The 20,262-nt window shown below is 42.3% G+C and overlaps 1 protein-coding gene across 3 annotated transcripts in view; it reads right to left on the bottom strand.

Moving 5' to 3' along the window:
- Positions 1-20,262, bottom strand: part of PSMD1 (proteasome 26S subunit, non-ATPase 1) — a 67,922-nt gene extending 47,660 nt beyond the window's left edge. The window contains exons 1-16 of one of the 3 annotated variants that reach the window (XM_080350022.1): positions 20,123-20,262; positions 17,709-17,752; positions 16,792-16,865; positions 16,376-16,545; positions 15,336-15,541; positions 13,847-13,990; positions 12,768-12,994; positions 11,308-11,368; positions 9,484-9,612; positions 8,230-8,318; positions 7,938-8,016; positions 6,957-7,130; positions 5,948-6,059; positions 5,087-5,283; positions 4,437-4,532; positions 3,870-3,934 (exon numbers count right to left, since the gene is read on the bottom strand). In XM_080350022.1, coding sequence (XP_080206148.1) covers positions 3,870-3,934; positions 4,437-4,532; positions 5,087-5,283; positions 5,948-6,059; positions 6,957-7,130; positions 7,938-8,016; positions 8,230-8,318; positions 9,484-9,612; positions 11,308-11,368; positions 12,768-12,994; positions 13,847-13,990; positions 15,336-15,541; positions 16,376-16,545; positions 16,792-16,865; positions 17,709-17,752; positions 20,123-20,138 — 1,883 coding nt within the window. In that variant the 5' untranslated portion in view covers positions 20,139-20,262. Of the gene's footprint in view, positions 1-3,869; positions 3,935-4,436; positions 4,533-5,086; positions 5,284-5,947; positions 6,060-6,956; positions 7,131-7,937; positions 8,017-8,229; positions 8,319-9,483; positions 9,613-11,307; positions 11,369-12,767; positions 12,995-13,846; positions 13,991-15,335; positions 15,542-16,375; positions 16,546-16,791; positions 16,866-17,708; positions 17,753-18,014; positions 18,365-20,122 lie in introns of those variants that run through there. The other 2 variants (XM_080350021.1, XM_080350023.1) reach the window with 2 other exon arrangements.

The raw sequence follows: 20,262 nt of genomic DNA on the forward strand, positions 1-20,262 counted from the left end.
CTCAGATTTTTATGTCAGACTATTTGGACTGTCTTACTAGTTGCAAAGAGGAAGGAAGGAGGAGACAGTTTTGAAACAATTCTCTTGCACCCAGAGCATTTTCCGGTAATTTAATATAGTGGCATGAAAATGATCAGTTGTAAAATATGTAACTAGTGCCTAATACTTGTAAGGCATTAAGACAAGAGGTAAAAGAGCCATCCCATGTCCTGTAGCCAGGCAAGCTGTGATTTTGATCCTCAGGCAGCAGACCTGTGGAACTGCTTCTCAACAGTCAGCAAAACCACAATTAACAGCAGCAACGCTGCTGGTCAACAAGCTTCGATATCTGTAGCCCCCTAGAAAGCTTTGCGGACTTGAAGAATAGAACAAGGGAGTTAGTTTTGTGCTGTGTGAACATCACCAATGTACTGTGCGGCTCGAGCAGTACGATTGCTGCTGCTTTGCTCCATGGGTTGACTTGCCTGCAGACGATGGCACAGCCGGGAAAGCTCGGAGCCAACGACCAAGCGTGTAATTGCTATGGGGCATGAACCCCACACCCTGACCCTTCACAGCTCCAAAGCTGATGCTCTGAACAATGTGCAGAGTCCATCAATTGCTCCTTACACGTCTTCCCCGCAAGGTACCACAGGACTTGCTGAGCAAACACAAGTAGTGATCCTATTGCAGAAGCAAGAATTTCACCAAGCTGCTCCAGGGAAACGAGATGACTTTGAAAAATAATGTAGGAAAAACATTCGTGCAAGTGCATTTTAACATTTTTAAGTTATCTGAGAAGTTAACAGGTGTTGCAGTTACAAAAAAAAAACCCAACTGCTAATTTAACAAGAGCCATAAGTATAGACTGTTTTCACTCGATATGTTTAGGAATATAGAAATTCTCTTAAGGAATTATATGCTAAGTACTGAATGGTTTAACTGGACAATTTGCTATCTTTAATAACACACCGGAAAATTTTAATCTTGCAATTCTCAGGCAAAGCTTAATAATCTAGACTAGAATATCCTATCTAAACCTTGATTCCTGAATTTTGAACAATGAAGTAGCCACACACATTCTTCTGTAGATTTTTCCAGTAAGTAAAAAGTGCGAGAAAAAAAAAAATCTAACAAAAAAAAGATAATCTGTGCTTTAAAAAAAAGTTAATCTTCAAGTTAGAGCAAAACCTTGTTGCTCTAAAAACAAATGTCATGTTTTGTTACATTATGTTCTATCACATTTACTGTTTCTGTGCTGCTTTCATTAACTCTAGTTATTAAAAAACAAAGCTGTGCTCTTGAGTGTACACAGCGTTGCAGGTTTGTGCTAGCAAGGAAGACTCACAGGGGTAAACAAGGACAGAAAAGCCTTACAGAATGTTCTGCTATGCAAAGGTATTGCCTAAAAATAGCTGCCTTTGTGACATTGATGGCATTTTTAGTTCAAATCCAAGAGGAAGAACTTTTATTCACATATAGCTGCAACAAAAGGAGAAAACAAACTAGGTATTTATGACACGAAGTAAATTTGTGGGCTCTAGCTTTGCCAAGAGCTGTCACATTCACCAATGCTGCTTTACAGAAATCACCACCCTCTGACTGTGTAACCTCCACCTTCATATGGATGTTATTATTCCTACAGGAGGAACAGACAGAAGCACAAGTCTGTGCATACTCGTGGTTCTGTAATGTACAACCCAGCAGATGAACTTACACCTTCAGCATGCTCATCCCTACAGTAATGGCATGAATTCCCTAAGAAAAACGTAGACCGCATTAAACAAATTTATTCTCTTATATCAATCCTGACTTCACAGTTCCCTTTCTGGAACCACCGACTTGCCAGAATTCAGTGCTCTATTAGTGGCCTTAGAAACAAGTAAATCCAGTTAGACTTCAACAAACAAGAGTCTTAAGAAAGAGACAGCACTTCAGTTGCGACAAACAGCCCACTTGCTCTTTATGTCTCTGGACACCTGCAATGTTGAGACTGGCCAGAGCACATAATTAGCGATAACTAGCAGTTCCAGCACACAGAAGGTAAATGTAACACCAGCTTCTAGATCCCTGCACCGATGGCCAATATTTCCTCCAGGAGTTGAAACACAGCTTTGGTTTATAATTAGAGTAATGCAGGGGGTAATGAGTGGGCCCTCTAAGCAGAAAATCCCTCCCATGGCTGCGTGTGAGCATAGGGGTCTGGGCCAGATAAACCAAGGGATCCTACCAGAACTGTGCCTTAAAGCAAAACAATTGATGGTGTATTTCATGAAAGCCATCAAGTGACAAGTATTCGCAATTACAACAGCCTAACACAAGACTTTTGCCTCCAGAAGCCAGCGATAATCAGCTAAAGAGTTTTAGTCCGTTACTACCAAGTAAGGCGAACAATGGAATTTACAATGAAATGTTCCTCCCTATTGTGCAAACAGGTTTTGGTCTGTTCCCCTCCAAACAGGGAAGACGCAGGACAAGATCTGAACCACTGCGGAGCAGGTGAAACAGTCAAAGATGGTGTTACTCATTTCCTCATTGCTGGATATGGAAAGAACAGGCCCAGAACTATCTTGCTCCAACGAGACACCAGCACACGGTAAATGGTTTAGCTCAGAGCCCTGAAAATTTCTCAATGTCCAATTATGCATTGCATTTGATGAAAAGAAAAATTACATTGAAATCTAAGATCAAAAGAGCTTTTTTACAACCTGTTTGGAAATGAAGATACCTGAAACTCTGGAAGGCCTGTGTAGAATCTTCCTTCTGTACACAGACACAGAGGGCAGTTAAACAGACCCTCTGGCTTCATGAGAGACACAGATCCCTGCGCAGGGAGGGATGATCTGTGCTCAGGAAAGCAACAGAGCAGAAGCTCTTGGGAGACGCCTGCTGCCCACGGCGAGAATTTGTTATCTTTGTAAACTATATTTAATTGCAGCCAGAATACGCTTCAGATAAAACGGAATGGAACAGAGTAATTTCTACATGACAAACAACTTAGTCAAAGTGACTGGTTGTATCAGTTAACCCAGTTTTTTAAGCATCTCTTATCCTGCCTTTTAGGATGAATTTACAGACCGCCACTAACCCAAAGAAGATGAGAACAAAGGTTTTTAAATTACAGTCCGGGCCCCAAGCGGGAAGTATCTTGTCTCAAACATACTCAAAGGTTGCAGCCTGGCTCAGTGCTCAGAACACAGATGACTGTATTAACAGATGAAGGTTTAGTCCATGGGGAGCCTCCTAATTCCCCCATCTAATAAAAAAACACAAACATCTCTTATCTAGAGAACTATAGAGCACTACAAAATACCAGTTCACTGACAGATTTCACTTTGGAGAACCAAAGCAAATATAATGACTATTTTGTGATGAGCTTATACTACCACAGCATAAGCCCAGTAACCTGTCAGGGTTTAATAATGGATACTTAAAACACAAAGAACATCCTTCAACATCCTTCTTCAGGTTATTTTTACAAGAGTCATAACCTCCAAGAATGTTTTAAATAACAATTAGGCAGACATATTTGTCTGAGTACTGCTGCTTTTAAGAGACCTGGCACAAGCACTATATATTTGATTTTTAATTAACTCTCCATGTTGCAAATACTAATTTTTCATTCTGTTAGTCAAGCTCATCTAACTCTATTCAGGATAATTTAGCCAGAAACCTACAGAAAGCCTCATTAAACATCTGCTGAACATTAAGGAAGGCTTCTAATTCTGAACCAAGTTTTATTCTCTCTCAATTTTTTTACTTTTCCACCTCCATTCAATTAGCAATTGAAGCATTTTTGTGAAAGCAATAGCATATAGCATGCACATTTCCTGAAAATGTAATAGACATCAAATTGAAGGCTGTGGAAGTGACCAAGGAAGATACTGTACCTGAACAGAATGAAACCAAGTGACTCAACAGCTGCCCGCCTCACGTCATCATTCACATCACTCACCTACAAAGGGAAAACAGGACATTCAGAATGTAGTTAAAACACATGAGGACTCTGCAACATCTCAGGCCAGCTGTCAGGCACACGAGTTAATCAAGACAATGGGATTATAGAGAAAGAAAGTTAACTGAAACAGCCTCACCCTTGTTCATACACTGCAAGTCTATCAAAGAGCAGGCAGATCTCATCTTTTACAACTTGTTTTTTCCCCAGCCCATTGTTACACAGACTATTCAATGAAAACCTGTTAGTAGTTACTTTAGGATCATGTTTTACGTTTCACTGAGGTCCTTTTTTGTGAAACCAGGCTGAATATTCTCTTGCTGAAAGTCTATTTATCCCAATGTCAGAAGACCCTGTTATTTCAACCATAGTATTAAGGAAAGCTTTAATCACTTTACAGTTTCTGATTTGGACCAGAACATTAACACTGTACACATAAAGCCTGGCAAAGTGATGTGCTTACTCTCTTCTCACAAATTTCTTGCTATGTGCTCCTACTTACAGCCACATGCAGCAGGCGTCTGATAGCCTTGTTGTTCCCTGAGCCGCAGTATGCCATAGCAACAGTGTACATGCCCGAACGACGGAGAATTGGATCCTAGAAGAGAAAACATCAACATTTAACATCCATCCAAACAGGGACTCAGTAACTCTGACTTTAGATCTGTTCCATTCTTGGGCCTGGAATCTAAAAGCAGCCTCAGTACTTAATTGTTCATTAGGGATGAGTAAGAGGACAATCACCAAAGCAGGGCTGAAACTACTGATTTCAGGCGGGCAGAAAGAGGATCTGCCAAAGAGGATCTGGTAAATATGTCATTCTGCTTCCTATTCACTCTCTGCTGTTGACCACTACTAGATCCTTGAGAATGACTCAATTACAGAGAGCCTCATCCGTTTTTAACCATTACACCCTGTTCTGTTCCCTGTTGCTGCCCATAGGACTCCAGAGACTGAGTACAAGGCTAAAGAAATACATGACTAAGCACTATTGTTCTTGTATTTTTGATCAGAGTGAAGCAACCTGTGAAACTGCCCCACTTCAGACCTGGTTCAAACCAGTCAGCCCACCATAGACAGATATTTCACAAACAGATAGGAAGGTCATCCATGTAGCAAAAGTGCCAGGGATTAAGTCGCAGTTGAACTCACCTTATCTCTGCAGAGACTCTCAATGAGAGCATCTGCCTCCTCCATCCTCCCATACATGACCAGAGCGATTCCAACCGCGAGGCCTCGCAAAATCTTTTCATGCTGGGTTTCCTGTGCGTAGCCAACCATGTCCTCGATAGCCTGAGCATTTTTAGACCCCAACATAACCAGTCCCAGCGCCAGCCCGGCTGCCTCACCTGCAAAGCACAGAAAAAAAAGTAAAGCAAACTCTGTTCCTAAAAGCAATAAACATTCTAGTTAGAGAATCACACAAGATGTAGGCCCACAGACCACTTTTGGACACCACCATGCCCAGCAACCCCATTATGCATGGCCAGATATGCTTGTAATGATAACCTACCAGCCACAACTTAGAGCTCTGCCCTATCAAGTTCAATTTTCCTTGGGCTAAGAATTGCTGAGATAATTTTCCTGCGAACCCCTGTAAATGCAGCAGTATCCCCCACAAGCTTCTCCAAGCCTGTCTATCAGCCAAAAACGGCACATGGCTCTGGAGATCAACCACACTAAATAAAAAGTGTACGACAAAGGAAAGAATAGAGCAAAATAAGGGACTGTTTAAAGATCTAGCATGTCTTAGCAACATTTGGCTTAGTGCCACAGACCAGACCTGATAGGACCTCTGAACATGACTGTCACATAACTAAACAACTGTGTTGAGCAGGATAAGGTCACTAAATAAAACGCAGCTAAGGCAACCTGAAAGCAATGTATGCTGCTAACAAAAAACCTAAAAAAAACCCCACCACACACACACACACAAAAAACACACATGCAGAAAAACACAGATGCCTGATAAGGCCTCAGATGGTTATTTGCTTTGAAAGCAGAACATTTTACCTGTCACTGCATCATCCTGGTATAGATTTGTTTTCAGCAGATCGTACACGTCTTGACGTGCTGTCCCCATGGCAGCCAGACCCAGACCCAGGCTGCCACCATGTCGGACAATCTAGAGAAGCACATGCAAGTTTAGTCACCATGAAACAGGGAACAATGTGGCTTCAGCCAAAGTAAACATCTTTCTGCCAATATAAAGCTGCAAACTTTAAGCCCCAAACCACCAGAAGATAGAGGAAAACCAGCAGTTCAAAAGCCTGTAAGCACTGAGTATCAGAAATTTTTCAAATAGCACAAGAAACTTCCTAGTATTTTTAAGGTCCTTTTCCCCGAGTGATTTATGCAATAAGGCAAGTCTGTGCCATATGTAAAAATTGCTGCCTAGTAACAGCTTTTGAATGGACAGGTAAATCGGAACCCACTTACAACAATCTACAGGCCCTTCTGTTCTAACAACAGATACAAGAAAGGCAGTATATTTGCAATAAGATGAGGGGGATCCGCACTCAGAATTCTTAAAGATGCAGTCAGAAATTACCCAAAGAAGGGAACATGCTGGAAAAAAACACTAATCTATTCCAAATTTTAAAAGACAGTTTTTGTAGAGATCTACAAATATCAAGTGGCGAAGTAAAACACTTTTTTGTCTAAGATGCATTAAAGCTAGAGAGCAGCAGAAGTATTTTGTGATCTATTCCTTTGACAGCTACGGTGTAAGCAATAACAGTGCCTGAATACTGCTGGTCCACAAACAAAACCAAATAGATATATAAGCAGTAAGAACACTGAAGCTAGATTCACTGTCAAATACAAAAGAATTTCCTAAAAATCTTACTTAAACCTTAAGCAATAGGTGACAACCAGACTTCATATTTAAGGCTCACAGGAGGTATAAATATCACAGCACGGCCACAGTCTCGGTTACCTGGAGCCCCCAGTTCTACACCAGTTGGTAGCCTCCTGGGTATTCCCAAGAAAACAAAGGCTCGTTACTGAGCTCGGTACGTACGTCATTGCTGGCGTTCTTCAGTTGGTTCAGCAAATAGTCAATGATGTCCCCACCATGGTTTGCATGAATGAGACCCAAGGCATAGAGCCCTCCACCTTCCTGGTAGGCTGACCCCGGAGAAGTGTCCTTGGGTAGGTACGTTGCCATGAGCTGTAATGCTTCTTTCTCGTGACCCTGTATGTCCAGTGCGCAGCAGGAAAGGCAGACAGTGGGAAGTGAAAGGTGAAAAACACAGTGGATGCAAACATTTCACAATAATAGTTTAAAAAGTCAGGAGAAAACATGTTACAGCCATTACTTTCTCCACAAAAATCAGCCAAGAATTCTTCTTTACTGGGGTTTTATTAACCCCAATACACCAGTAGTGTCAATCACTTGGTCAAGAATCTAAACCAGGACAAATTTGGCCAGAAGCCACACCGATTTATTCACTAGAGCACTTCAATGGGGGTTGAGGCACACAAAACAATTACAAAGACTTCTTGCTATTTCAAAACAGGTTTAAATATTTCTATGATTCTAAATACACCCTCCCTGTGAATGAATCTGAAGAAAGTTACCACTGCTTCGGTCATCATTCACACTTACTGTAACCTGGTACAGTAAGGACTTTGGTACTGTCCCAAAGCCAGGAAATACACTTAGGAAATACACATCTGCAATTTTAATAGCTAGAAACCATTGACTGTGTTCAACTCACAAAAGAAGAGAAGAACTAGCAAGAAGACTCTCTCCTTGAGCTCTGTTATCTTACCACCTACAGCAAAACGTGCTGTAAACTAGACTGGATATCAGATGAGATGGACTTGATAAAGCTCAGCTTTTCTTCAGTGCAAAGACACAAACTACGTTACAGCTGTGCCTTGCAACAGACCAGCTAAACTGGAGTGCAGGCATCATTCCAAACCCTCACTTCAAATGTTTTTGGTGTTCACAAGTCAAGCATTTACATTGCACAGAGGGGAATGAATGCAACATTACCTTGTGTATAACACCCAAGCTGGCGGTAGCAGTAAACTTAGCCCAGTTAGTGGCCCTGGCCAGCCACTCCAAATTGTCTCTGGAAGACAAAAACAGAAAGGTTATACAAAGTTTTTCATACAGCCCATTCCTCACCCTGCAAGTGCCTCATTAGTTTTCAGATCTTTTGTTTACTCTTGTTTAAGCCCATGGGGTTTTGCAGCCACCCTTTTGGAAGTATCGAGCTTAGCAGGGCAAGATTGTTGTTCAAACACCTCTAAATGACATTGGAGCTTCCTTGCCATAGATTTACCTAAGGAACTGGTCACTGGTTGTACCACAATGCATAAAGGAGTTTGCTATAACCGTTGCTGTATGACACACGGAATTTCGCACCGCATCCTGAAATAACAAAAACAATCAGTATCACCATCAGCAAAAGACATGTCCTAGGTCACTTAACTTGCTTGCCAGTACACTAGAAAAATGGGTTGTAACTAGGCTCAATTTAACCAGCAATTTCCCTTTAATCAAAGTTAATGGATTGTTAAGACATTCTAACGTAACTTCAACCCATCTTCCCAGTACAAAACAATCCTTTCTATGACTTTCTGTCAGAGATGTGGTTCCTTGAATTGCAGCTCAACTGGAGAAACCCCCTTCTGGTTCTGGAAACTGGGCACGGCAGAGCATGTTCTGTCGACATTTTCAAGCCATCTCTGGAACACTATGCAGCATCACTCCCAAGCACTTAACCAGTGGATAGAAAATGTTTTCCAATACACTGGAAGTGCCTCCTGAAATAAATGAGGCCACCGACAAGCATCCCCCACCATCTTCACTGTAACATGCATCTCACTCCACACACAAAAACTTCTCCTAGGGTTTCTAATGGTCATTTAACTTCAGAGAGTCTAATTTACCTGTAAGTTTTCATTTGCCTACCCTTGAGTAGCACCTTCCAAACAAAAACAGTCACTCAATTCACTAGCACTGCCTACAGTACAGTATATCTGACCAAATTTGTCTTCAATGTGGAAAGATTAACCTCTATGCACAGGTCAGGATTTCTTTAGCCAAGCTGAAGGTGTGCTCTCAATAACACATCAGCCAAGATACCAACATACCGTAACCTACAGCTCTGGCTGCCTCCCTCCCTCCCAAAACAGCATCGTTTGCACTGGATCAAGACATGAAGCTGGAGGGTGCGTTGGTCCATCTCACTGACCAGATGGAAAACAAGCCAATCAAAAAAATTGGGATAAATGGATTAGTTTCTATAACCAATCAGCAAACAAAAAATTCAACACACTAATGGCAGCCTGTCATTGGGTCACAGCAGCTGTAAGTTGAAGCAATCTGATTATATGGCCTTCTTTGGGTGCAATCAGCTCTTGTTCAAGTTTTAAATGCTAATTTATCATGACCAAAACACAGATTTGTACCGTCAAAACCCAAGGAGGCCATGCTAAACATAACATGATGTAAAATAACAGCAATGGGGTCAAAACAAACACAGGATGAATCAGATGAATCCAAGACAACCATATCTAACAAAGCCTCTTACCTTTGTGTTTTTGAGGATCATGAGGTCTGTGTTGTTGTTTCGTATTAAAAACTGCAGATGTAACTCAATGGCCATTTCCCCACTTAAAATTTTAATCATCTTTGAGATCTGGTCCTTAGGCTCTGGGTTCTTCACATACAAGCAAAACCAAGAAAAACATGAGAACCCAATTACAGCTCTGTTAAAACACAGTTCATGAGAAGCCACTCTGCTATATTCCCATCACCGTATTTCAAAATCTGACAGGTTTTAGGACTGAAAGGACATTGTTTCTGCCCTTGCTGCACAAGTTCAAACCTCCCAGATATCCACATCCCTTTGTGCACAACAGCACAGGTGGGAGAGGAGACTCTTTGAAAATAAATGCGTTCTTTCATTGAAAGCAAAAGGATCTGAGTGACATCTGATATTCTGCAAGCTCCTATGTTTGGCCTTACAGATACAATGAGCATCCTGCAAGACTTTTATAAATGTGAACCTATATTTCCATGGAAGTTTTGATGGAGGGGACCACAAAGCCACAAGACTTTGCATGACCCTGCTGAGCTGCAGCATCATTCTTGTGAGCTAAAGGCTTTATTTAGAACAATGGCTAGCAGAACTAGGAATCTCCAACATCCACCTTCCAAAGTCATTCGAGAAAACCTTCACCATGGAAGTTTCTACAAAGTAAGTTCCAACTGAAGCCCTTTCTGAACAGGGTGAAAAGTACAGTGCAGCTCTTTGTACTGACATTATTAGCAGGTCACAGACCAGCCAAGCATGAGTAATTCAGCCCTTAAACTAATCCCCTCAATTATTTCTTTGTAGGCAGCACTCTGAATTGTGAAAGATTAAGCTCAAGAACATTTCTGGTCACATAGATCATTTTAATGTAGTTGTCCCTTGGCAGAGTCAGCAATGCCAAAGCAGCAGAAAGTGATTCAAGACAGAATTCCTGCACAAAAGCACTATTTACAGGTTCCATGATGGGGTAAGAAACTCTACCCCTTTTGTTTTCCTTGTGGAAAAGAATTTCAAGAAAACATTTCTTTCTGTTCTTGATTATTTTTAAGTAATCTGCAAGAATCTCTCAAAGATCCCCAAGTCTATTTTGCAAACATGTACCATGGGGAAAAAGAAAAACAAACAAAAAACAAACCACAAGGAAAACCCCTAAACTGTATTGAGTAGCATTTCCTTTCTTCAGCATTACAAGTGTCAGAATTGCATTAACTATTCAACATGCTGAAATGCAATTTATGTGCATGTTAGAAGTGAACTTGCATTCTCCAATTCTTGGGAAAAGAAACTAAACAAAAAGATGACCCAGCAACACAGTCACCATATCACCCAGAGGCAACACCTTCCTCTTTCATGGAAAAGACACTATATTATGTCAGCAACCCCTCCTGCCATTCCTGTGGAACAGCACCAGTTCTATCCAGCCAGAACTACAGCCAGATTTCAGAAGAAAAAAAAAATGTATCAAGCTAATTCATCAGCTCAGGTTCTCGGCAGCAATCAAATTTGAGGCCCTTTCTTCTGGAAGTAGTAAATTATTTCAGTATCAACAAAAAGCAAACATGTGAACCAGATCCTTCTGTCCTCTTTTTCGGGTGTCAATAATTCCCACCAAAATTTACCCACTTCCCACTCTCTCCCACCTTTCAGTATCCAAACCGCTGGACTTTTGGTCCTCATAGACCATCTGCTGTCTTGTCTCCAATCCAGACAGAAGTGGAATTCAATTTTTCACTAACCAAACTAATTTAGCAACCCCAGAGACACAAATGGAACACATCAGAAAAACTAAGCAAAGTATATTTTCAAAACAGCACTCACAATTTCTGGAGACTTCCCCACACAAGTGCTTCCTGGTTTCTCTTCTGCTTCCATAGCATCACTTAAATAAAATAAAAATGAAAAATGCAAGCCAGTTCATCTCTTGTACCCAGCCAAGTGCTGTAATTATGTCCTGAAAGAATAGTCTGGGATTTGGAGGTGACAACTGTAAACAGGACTTTGACAGCACAAGGGTGGACTATCTGGAGGTCACTGCTGAAAAGCAAACTCCTCCACAATTCAATTTTCAGGGAACTTGAAGACAAAGGCCAAGAAAATCCCACCTTCTTATTCCATCTTTAGAGACAACAAAACTAGAGATGTTTTTAGGGAATGAACAGCGATAGATAGGTAAGAAAACAAGGTCAACAAACATGGCAGTGAGGATAATTATATCCTCACCCAGAATTCTTGAGTTCACTATCAGGATGGATGTTAGAGTGTTGAAATGGAAATTAAACATAATAAGCTGTTGTTAGCACCTTGTCCTAATGCTTCACAGCCTGGCTTACAAATTATTCGGTGCCTGTCATTTCACTGGAAAAACAGCAAGGAGATTGCTTGCTATGCCTGTCTCACTGATGCAGACCCCATTCTCCCAGCTGCATAAGCCAGCCATGCTGCAGGCAGCATTCTCCATCACACACTGTCACAGACAGTGCAGGGATCAGGTTGTGTGCAGATATGACAGCTCTGCTGATTAAAGAGCAGATGCAGCACAAACTTCTCAGACGCTGCCCCCAAGATGGGCAGCAGCCTTAACATGGATTGGCCAATCCTCTAAAAACAGGTTTAAAATAAAACTGTGTCGGTTACCTATAAGCCATCAAAAGAAGAACTAAATAAGATGGTCTGGTTAACGACAACTTTGGTTTTCTTAACAGCAGCTTCCTGCAGCAAAGATCCAGTGATGTTGACCACTGTACAGGTTTTAAATGTCAGGACTTCAACAAAACTCAGACTAGATTTGAATTAGCTCTTTTAAACTCCAAGTACAAAAGGGTCTATACCAACACAGTATCATCTGAGCTCACTCTCCGCACAAGGAGGCAGCAGACCACAGCTGTGATATGAAATCAACCTTGCACAGAGCTGTGATGAGCTTTTTGCCTGAACTCGCTCCTTCCCAAGCTTTACAAGTGGCTGCAAAGATCACACAGCATCAGTGTGTTCCTGAGCAATTCACACTACGACTTAACAAATTACTGCTCGTTAACTGAGCAACAGGAACAGTATCATGCTTACCTCAGCTGCAAAGGAAAATGCATTCTTTCAAACAACAGTGGATTCCGGTAATACACAATTTTGCCCCAAGCAAATAACATGTCTTGTCTATCACCCTGGCTTAAATTCAAGGGAGTAACTCGATTGTAATGAACATCCACACACAGAACAGGAGGCTCCATCAGAGCACAACTGTAACCAGACAACTGCACCTCTTCTCAACCCAGTGTTCCCACCTGTCTTTCTCTGATCCAGGGACGGTGCCGGTGTTGGTGGATCCAGGCACGGAGGCGATGGGAGTGCCAACAGTACGGAGATTCTGGATCACCGAAGACAAGAACTGCTGGCTAGCGCTTTCATACAGATCAAAACAAATTTGGTAGGCCATGAGAAGGTTGTCTTCCTTCACCAGTTTTTCTAAGATGTCACTCACAGCCTGTGGGTCATCCAGGAATATCAGGCACTGAGCAGGAGGAAGGGAAGAACAGAAAAAAGAAATCGTGAGAAGACATCATGCACTGCAGAATGAAAAAGCAACACTACCCAAGGCCATGCTCCATTTTCCCTCTTCCCTCATCTGCTGCTACTGCAGAACACCCCTTCAGAGAAAGAAAAAGTCTGTCTCTCCCATAAGAGATAATACTAATCTTTGAAGCGTTTTCATAGGCCAGTTTATAAACGAGAACGAGTATTACAAATTCAAGACACAATATTCAAGCCTTCCTATTTCTGCAGCTTTATCTTTGGAAGCTGAAAATGTCCTACTAAACACAAAAATTTCAATAGCACATTAAAGAAGCATCAGTCATTTCAAAGGGACGTCTCAGCTAAAACGGAAGAGGTATAACGCTCCCGAGTCACATGTACACGGCACAGCAAGACTGGCGAAGGCCTGAGAACACCCGAGTAACTTCATAATTTGCTGTCTAAACTCTTTCAGTCAATGGCTTACCAAAAACCAAATGTTCAAATGGCTTACCAATAAACGAATGTAAATGTTCTTTGGAGGTATAAACAAAATTCCAAGCTGTGAACTACCACCTCGTACTCCCTACACAGGCTTGAAATATTCTGTCAGGGTTGTCTACATTCCTAAACTGCCTTTGAACATGTTTCTTTTTCTATAAACTGACCAAATGCGTAATATTTGCATCTCTTTTCCAAGTTGATCCTACTTTGATATATATTTGAAGCACACAACCAGGAAAAGATACTTAACTGCATAAATAACAGAGATCAGGTAGATGTCAAGTCAAATACATCTAAAGAAGAGCAACTTTCGATTGATGCTTAAAGAGCACTCTGAGAGGTTTACCTGGCACACGTTGATGAAGTCTGGTTTCTCCAGATTCATGTAGATTTTAACTAGAACTCTCAAGACTTTATTACGGAACTGTTTATTCTGCATCAAAGACATACAGAGCTTCAAGCTGTAGGCTAGCATCCCAGGAACATCGTTCTGAAATTAAATTCAGAGATATCAAGTCTGGGTTTAGACTGACAAGCAGGATTTAGAAATTAAAATAAAGCTCCCTCCTTTCCACTATAAAAAGCAGAGCAAAAGACATGCACATGAAAACCTTCACAGTTTCATCTCCCATTTTCAAAAAGCTTATAGGCAGGTGTATTGCTGTTTAAAGAAAAAATACTACCAAAACTGTAAAGGGCAAATATTTAATTCAGTAGTTAAGACATACAAAAGATTAATTTAAAAGCTCAATACTTATTTCCCCTTCTTCATCTCTCGTTGAATAATTACTCTTGAATGCAGTGAAATTTACTGACCATACAATGTCAGCAAAACAAACCGTGCACCAAGAAAAGATCCCCAAATCCTTTTGGAGACTGACAACCAGATTTGGTTACTAGACTTTGAAAGGTAATTTGAAATGAGGGATTTATAGAGGGCAAAGTTTGCAAATTCATAGGAGAGCAAACAGGAAAGAGAAAGAGGAATGCCTTATGATTATCACTCCCATATACAAAAATGGGACACATTCAAAAATGTGGGAAAGCTGTAAACTGAAAAGAGGTAAAATTTAAAGGATTTAAACCATGTGTTCTGGCATATAATTGAAATACTGCAGCACAACAAGGTTACACACAACTGCTGAGCTGCTGCAAATGACTACAGGTGAGTTTCTCTTACTGTCATTACTAGGTAATGTAACTTAAAATAGAAATGTTTGAGTTGGAAGAAACCTTCAAGGTCATCTGGTTCCAACCTCTACCATGGGCAGGGACGTCTTCCAATAGAAAAGCGGCTCAAAGCCCCATCCAACTTAAACCCTCGGTGAAAGATGCTAAAGCCAGATGGTACCACCCTGCAGTCAGGGCAGGCTAACACTGCACACAGCCACTTATTGAAAATTACAGCAGCTCACCCAACTACCGGATTTTTTTAAAAACGTATTGTTTACCTCCCATAAATAAATTGGTTACCTAACCCTAAGGATCCCTTCCCACAGTGTATTAGAGCAGAGGACAAGCACAAAAAAAAATACAAGAGCTGTTCTAATATCACACCAGAGCTAAGGTCTGCCTAGCCCAGTATCATAAGTCTGTTCATAGCTGATAGGGAATACCTAGAGAAGGTGGCACAATGTAGGGGGTCCCTCTACACTTGACAGCCCTGAGTGGCTCTGCCTTCCATGAACACACTGAACTGAACACCCCCGAGTTTCATCTTTTATTCTGTTCAGACAAAACGGGGCAAGTTCCAGAGTGACTTGGACCTGCACTTCACTTCTGGATCCACACCAGGAAGGGACGAGCTATAGGCACCTCCTATCTCCTGCACATACCGATTCGAGGATGGTTTTCTCAAAGACGTCCAGGCGGCGTGTCTCCAGAGCAATGCCGATGGCCTGCTTGTACTTGTGATCATCCAAGCACCGCTGGAACATTTTGTTCACGATCCCTTCTAGCCTTTCATCAACAGGTTTCTTCTCCCCTTCTGGCAGCTCCGCATTTTCCACACACTGTTTAGTATAGTGGTCAATACATTTTGCTGAAGAGATATTGAACAAATATAGGGGGGAAAAATGTCAAATTTCTAGATATTTGCAGGTTTTCTTACAGATGAAGTGTGTGCATACACACATTCCACCAGCACGTACAGCATATGGGGAACTGCACAAAGGTAAGGCACAAGAACTATTTGTGTAGTCCTGCACAGAGAATAGCAGAAGATACTTACACTCTCTCCTAATAAACTCCGATTTTAGTGCCGAAAGCAAGTAGGTATTTTTAAAATGGAACCAAGCAAATTGTCTTTAAGTGGCACAATATTTTAAATAAATGAGGAAACAGCTGTAGGAGACTTACAAGCTCCCCTGAAAGCAGTAGCTGGGGAGACTGAAAGCCAACACTGATCCACTGTATCCTGTACAGGGTGATGCCAGCAGATGAAACTGTTAAAAACCATCTAAATTATACATGCATTCAACATCTGAGTTGCTTTCTTGTTAAGGGTGGTTAAAAACCCCTCAGTTAGGTGTGCACCTACACTTAGCCAATTATTTCCAAAGTTATGCTAACATCAGCAATAACATTAGCACATAAATGGGAGAAGGGACAATAAAAACAAAAGCAATTTTGCTATTAGGAACTCGCAATGGAATAACAGCTAAGAACTGGAAAATATTGCCGGAACTCCTAAGTCAGTTCTATTACAGAATCTCAAAGCAGAGGAAACAAAGCAAAAATAAACTGTGTGAAACCAGCTGCAGCATCAGTTTAAATGAATACAAGGAGAGGAAGAGAAACGCAGATAAATCTAGTAAAATCCCAAAGTTACAGTAGTTTTGACAAGAGCTTTTCTTTTGCAGCAACGGTTGTTTACCAATGATCGTCTCCACATATTCCGAGTTGTCGTTGACATTGAAGAGGTCACCTGCTCCCAGGGCATAGTTCAGCGATTCCTCAAAAGCTCCCAGGTGGTAAAAAACTTTAGAAGCAACTAGAGCAGCAAACTGCCGGCTCCGAAAGCCCTCATCTTCATAGAGAACTTCACTGCAAAGAAGAGAAAGAGTATCAGCTCTGTGTGCTCGGTCCTCTCCAAGTCCACATAACTGCTTGACCCAACGTGCATCTTTGGCACTACAGATCCAACCCCACATCCACTCATATTAGTGCTTTCTGGAAAATATGGAGCTAGATGTTGCACCAGCAAGTATCAAACAACCAGAACTACATCCACTTCATATCTCACGTTCTTTTTAAGTAGCATGCTCTGAAGTAATAAGTGTCTTCTCTTACATTTTGTCCACTGACTCAGAGATTTCTGCCCAGAAGTCATTGACAACAGCATTCAACTTGTGAAGAGCAAACTCCTACAAAAATAACAAAAAGTTATTTACATTAAAAAAATGCACGTATTACCTTCCCCCAGGAAAAACGAAGCATCACCTAAGACTGATATCATAAACACAGACCCATTTCAATAGCAAATTCTTCTTTAAAAGATCTTTTCAAGTATTCACTAATCTATGGAAGTCCTTTGCAAATAAAGGGCTGCTCATTTAACAGGTAAGACAACCCTGATGTTACTCTCTGTAGAGTCACTGGCTAAAACGACTGACAGGTGAAATTCCTTAAAATGCAAAGTTTTTAAAGTCTTTGTGGCAACCTTTGTGTAGCACATAGAACTGGCCTGTGGTCTACGTCAGCTAACACTATTTATTTTTTTGGACACAGATCTTTAGCAGATAATCCATATCTGGACTAGAATCAGCCCACTTGTAATCAGTTCAGAGAAAAAGCAGGACTCACTGGGATCTACCACCATCTTTGTTTGTTTCTAAGCAAAACATTTAGGGGATTACCAATATTAAAAAAAAACACTTGAGATGTTCTTCAGCTTTGAATTTTACACAAACAAGATGCAGTCTCTGGAACACTTAAGTGACAAAGCCCCATTATCATCAGAGAGCTGGGAGCTTTGGTGAACAGAGATCTTTGCAAGTAAAGCTCCAGTTTGATCCACATCCAGAACAAGGAAGTTTGCCATCTGTTATCATGTTATTTAAGCCTTTCCTTTCTGTTTTCAGGCTAGATATGATTCAGAGCCCACCTGTTGCTCTCCGACCATTAATTATTGAGATCCATTCATTCCTGACCTTAAACTCTCAACAAAATGCATTTGCTCTTATTTGCTCCCCGATGTAAGAGTTTACCTTGAGCTGCGGCTCTTCTTCATCCAGAAGAGAGATAATTCCAGCTGCAAAACAAGAGCACAGTCAGTTTTGGACTCTCTGTGTTTCAAAAGTGAACACGTTATTTGTTCAAAACCAACAGGACAGGAAAAAATGCTGTCTCTGAAACATCAGTTTTAAATCTTCAGTATTAAAATTCAAATGTCAGATTCAAGTTTGTATTAAGCATGATATAAAATTTATAACTGAAAAGGTATATTGTTTATAAAAGATGATCCTTCTCAGAGGAAAACATATGAGATGGAACTCGGAGAATCTGGGATTTACCTTCAGGTACCTCAATAGTTTGCTGACTGCATTCTAGCGAGTCACTTCTCACTTCCCCAAGGAGCACCAAGATCACGTCAGAACATCCTACTTTGATGCCAAGGAAACAGGCCTCATGGCTGAGAAAAGACATCCTATATTGCAACTTTAGCAGGACTCCTGACACTGTACCAGAACACTTTTACAAACAGCTACAGAAATATTGTTCCACCGACATAACCAAGAGTTTCACAGTTATTTGGTGAGACCAGTCTGAAGAGTGGTTGTAGGTCGTTTCATTGTCAGACTGCAAGGACACAACTGAAAGGGCTGGAATAGGATCTGATATAGGTCCAACACAATTCACTGCTTTTAATCTTTCATCTGTTGTATAGATTGATAACCTTTTAAAATCTAATTCAAATTAGAAAGGCCAGAACTGGGCTTTCAAATGATCTTGACAAATCTAAAAGGAGAGTGTGCAGGTCCAAACTATAATGTAGAAATATCGAAAGGAATCCGAAGAGTACAGTGGAATAGGATGAAACACAATCAATAACATCATGTGGCTGCAGTGGGAGGCAGAGAACCCAAACTTCACACTGAGATGTGTAATGGAGAGCGTTTCTTGGCAGACGGATGAGGCAAATCCTCCTCTCTGCTTGGCACCTGAGCCAGACTGCAGTGCCCAGCGCTAGGCACCGAGTTTTAAGAGTTATGAGCAAATCAGGGTGTTCAGAACTGAGCAATACGAACAAAGAGGCCGAGCAACTGGGACTTACAAGTTTGACTGGTGGTCTGTAACTGGTTAGTTTACAGAAATCTGGGAAGGGTACACAGTTCATACCTGTACAGGGCAGCTGCCAGCAGAAAGCAAATAACCTGATCTTTGTGTTAGATATGAACAGGAACAGTAGAACCAAGCTTTATTTGGAGCATTAAAGATTGAGGCTTGATGATAAGAAAAGTTTTCTGACAGTGAAATAGATATTCACTTTGCCTGACAAGGTTGTAGAACCTCCATTATCAAAGATTTTTTAAAATCTGGTTAGACACATGTTCATCAGTAACGACTGAAGGAGCACTGATGTGGCCCTTCAGCAAGGAAAGCAGGTTCAGCAGCTTCCCCACTGTGGCTCCTTCCAGCTGTTTTCTGAAACTCTACTCCAAATGTGTGATTTTTTTTTTTTAAATAAGCTCCTGAATTTCCCTGATCTACCAGGAGGAAGCAATCTCACTGCTATCCAACATATCAGTCCCATCTTTTAAAAAACCCTTTGGAATTAATTCCTACTTCTCAAAATAAGGCTGAAACATGATGCAAAGGGTTCAGAAAAATAAAGCTACTTGCAGGTTATTATCCTCTGCCACTGTTTTTCTCACAAAGCCACAGCCAGTCACATATTAGTTTCTGGACTGAGTACTTTTTGTAAATACTCCTCATATTTTCTCACACTATGAAGCTCTCATTAGATCCAGAAACAGTGTTTAACTTTTAATTGCTCACTCACTTGACGAGCCTGGACTCTTTAGGGTGGCTCTTCCTCTGCAAGGCACTTGCATTTCCAACCCCCCCCAAGATCAAGTTTGCCTCTTCCTCCTTTCTCATTCCCACTGTGCCTCCTACAGAGCCCTCCTGCCCACCGGCTCATACCTTCTACGCGTTATTCACGTTAAGGAAGTGAAACCCCCCCGTTCACAACCGCGGCACAGGAGCAGCCCCGTGTCCGCCAGGGGCCCGCGAAGCCACCGGAGCCCTCGCACAGACCCGGCAGGAGGACGCGGCGCCGGGGTGGGCAGCAGCCGCCTCTGCCCCCGCCTGTCCCCCCCGAGCCCGCCGGGGAGCCGGCCCCGCTCAGGCCCCCGCAGCACCCGGGGACGGGCGGGCTCCGGGCAGCGCCGCCGCCTCCCGCGGCTCAGCCTTAACGTGCCGGTTGTTGCAAAGCACCGGGGCGGCCCTTCCGCTCCCGCCAGCGCGCACGGCGGCTGCCGGCCGGGGGCTCCCAGGGGGGCCGGGAGCCCCCGTGACGGGCGGCCCCGCGGAGCGCTGCGGCCTGTGGCGGTGCCCAGTCACGGCCCTGACTCAGCGAAACCCCGGCGGGCAGCGCTGCCCCGCGCCGTTCCCTCACCGGCCGAGGTGATCATGGTGCCGCCCGGCCGGCCCGCGGAGGGAGGTGGGGTCCGGTGGGGTTGCGGTCCGGCCGCTGCGGCCCAGCTGCGGTGCTGCCGGTACCGCCCGGGATCCGATCCGCGCCGCTGCCGCTCCGCC

Source organism: Nesoenas mayeri (genome assembly GCF_963082525.1).
Source record: "Nesoenas mayeri genome assembly, chromosome: 9".
Taxonomy (NCBI): Eukaryota; Metazoa; Chordata; class Aves; order Columbiformes; family Columbidae; genus Nesoenas; species Nesoenas mayeri.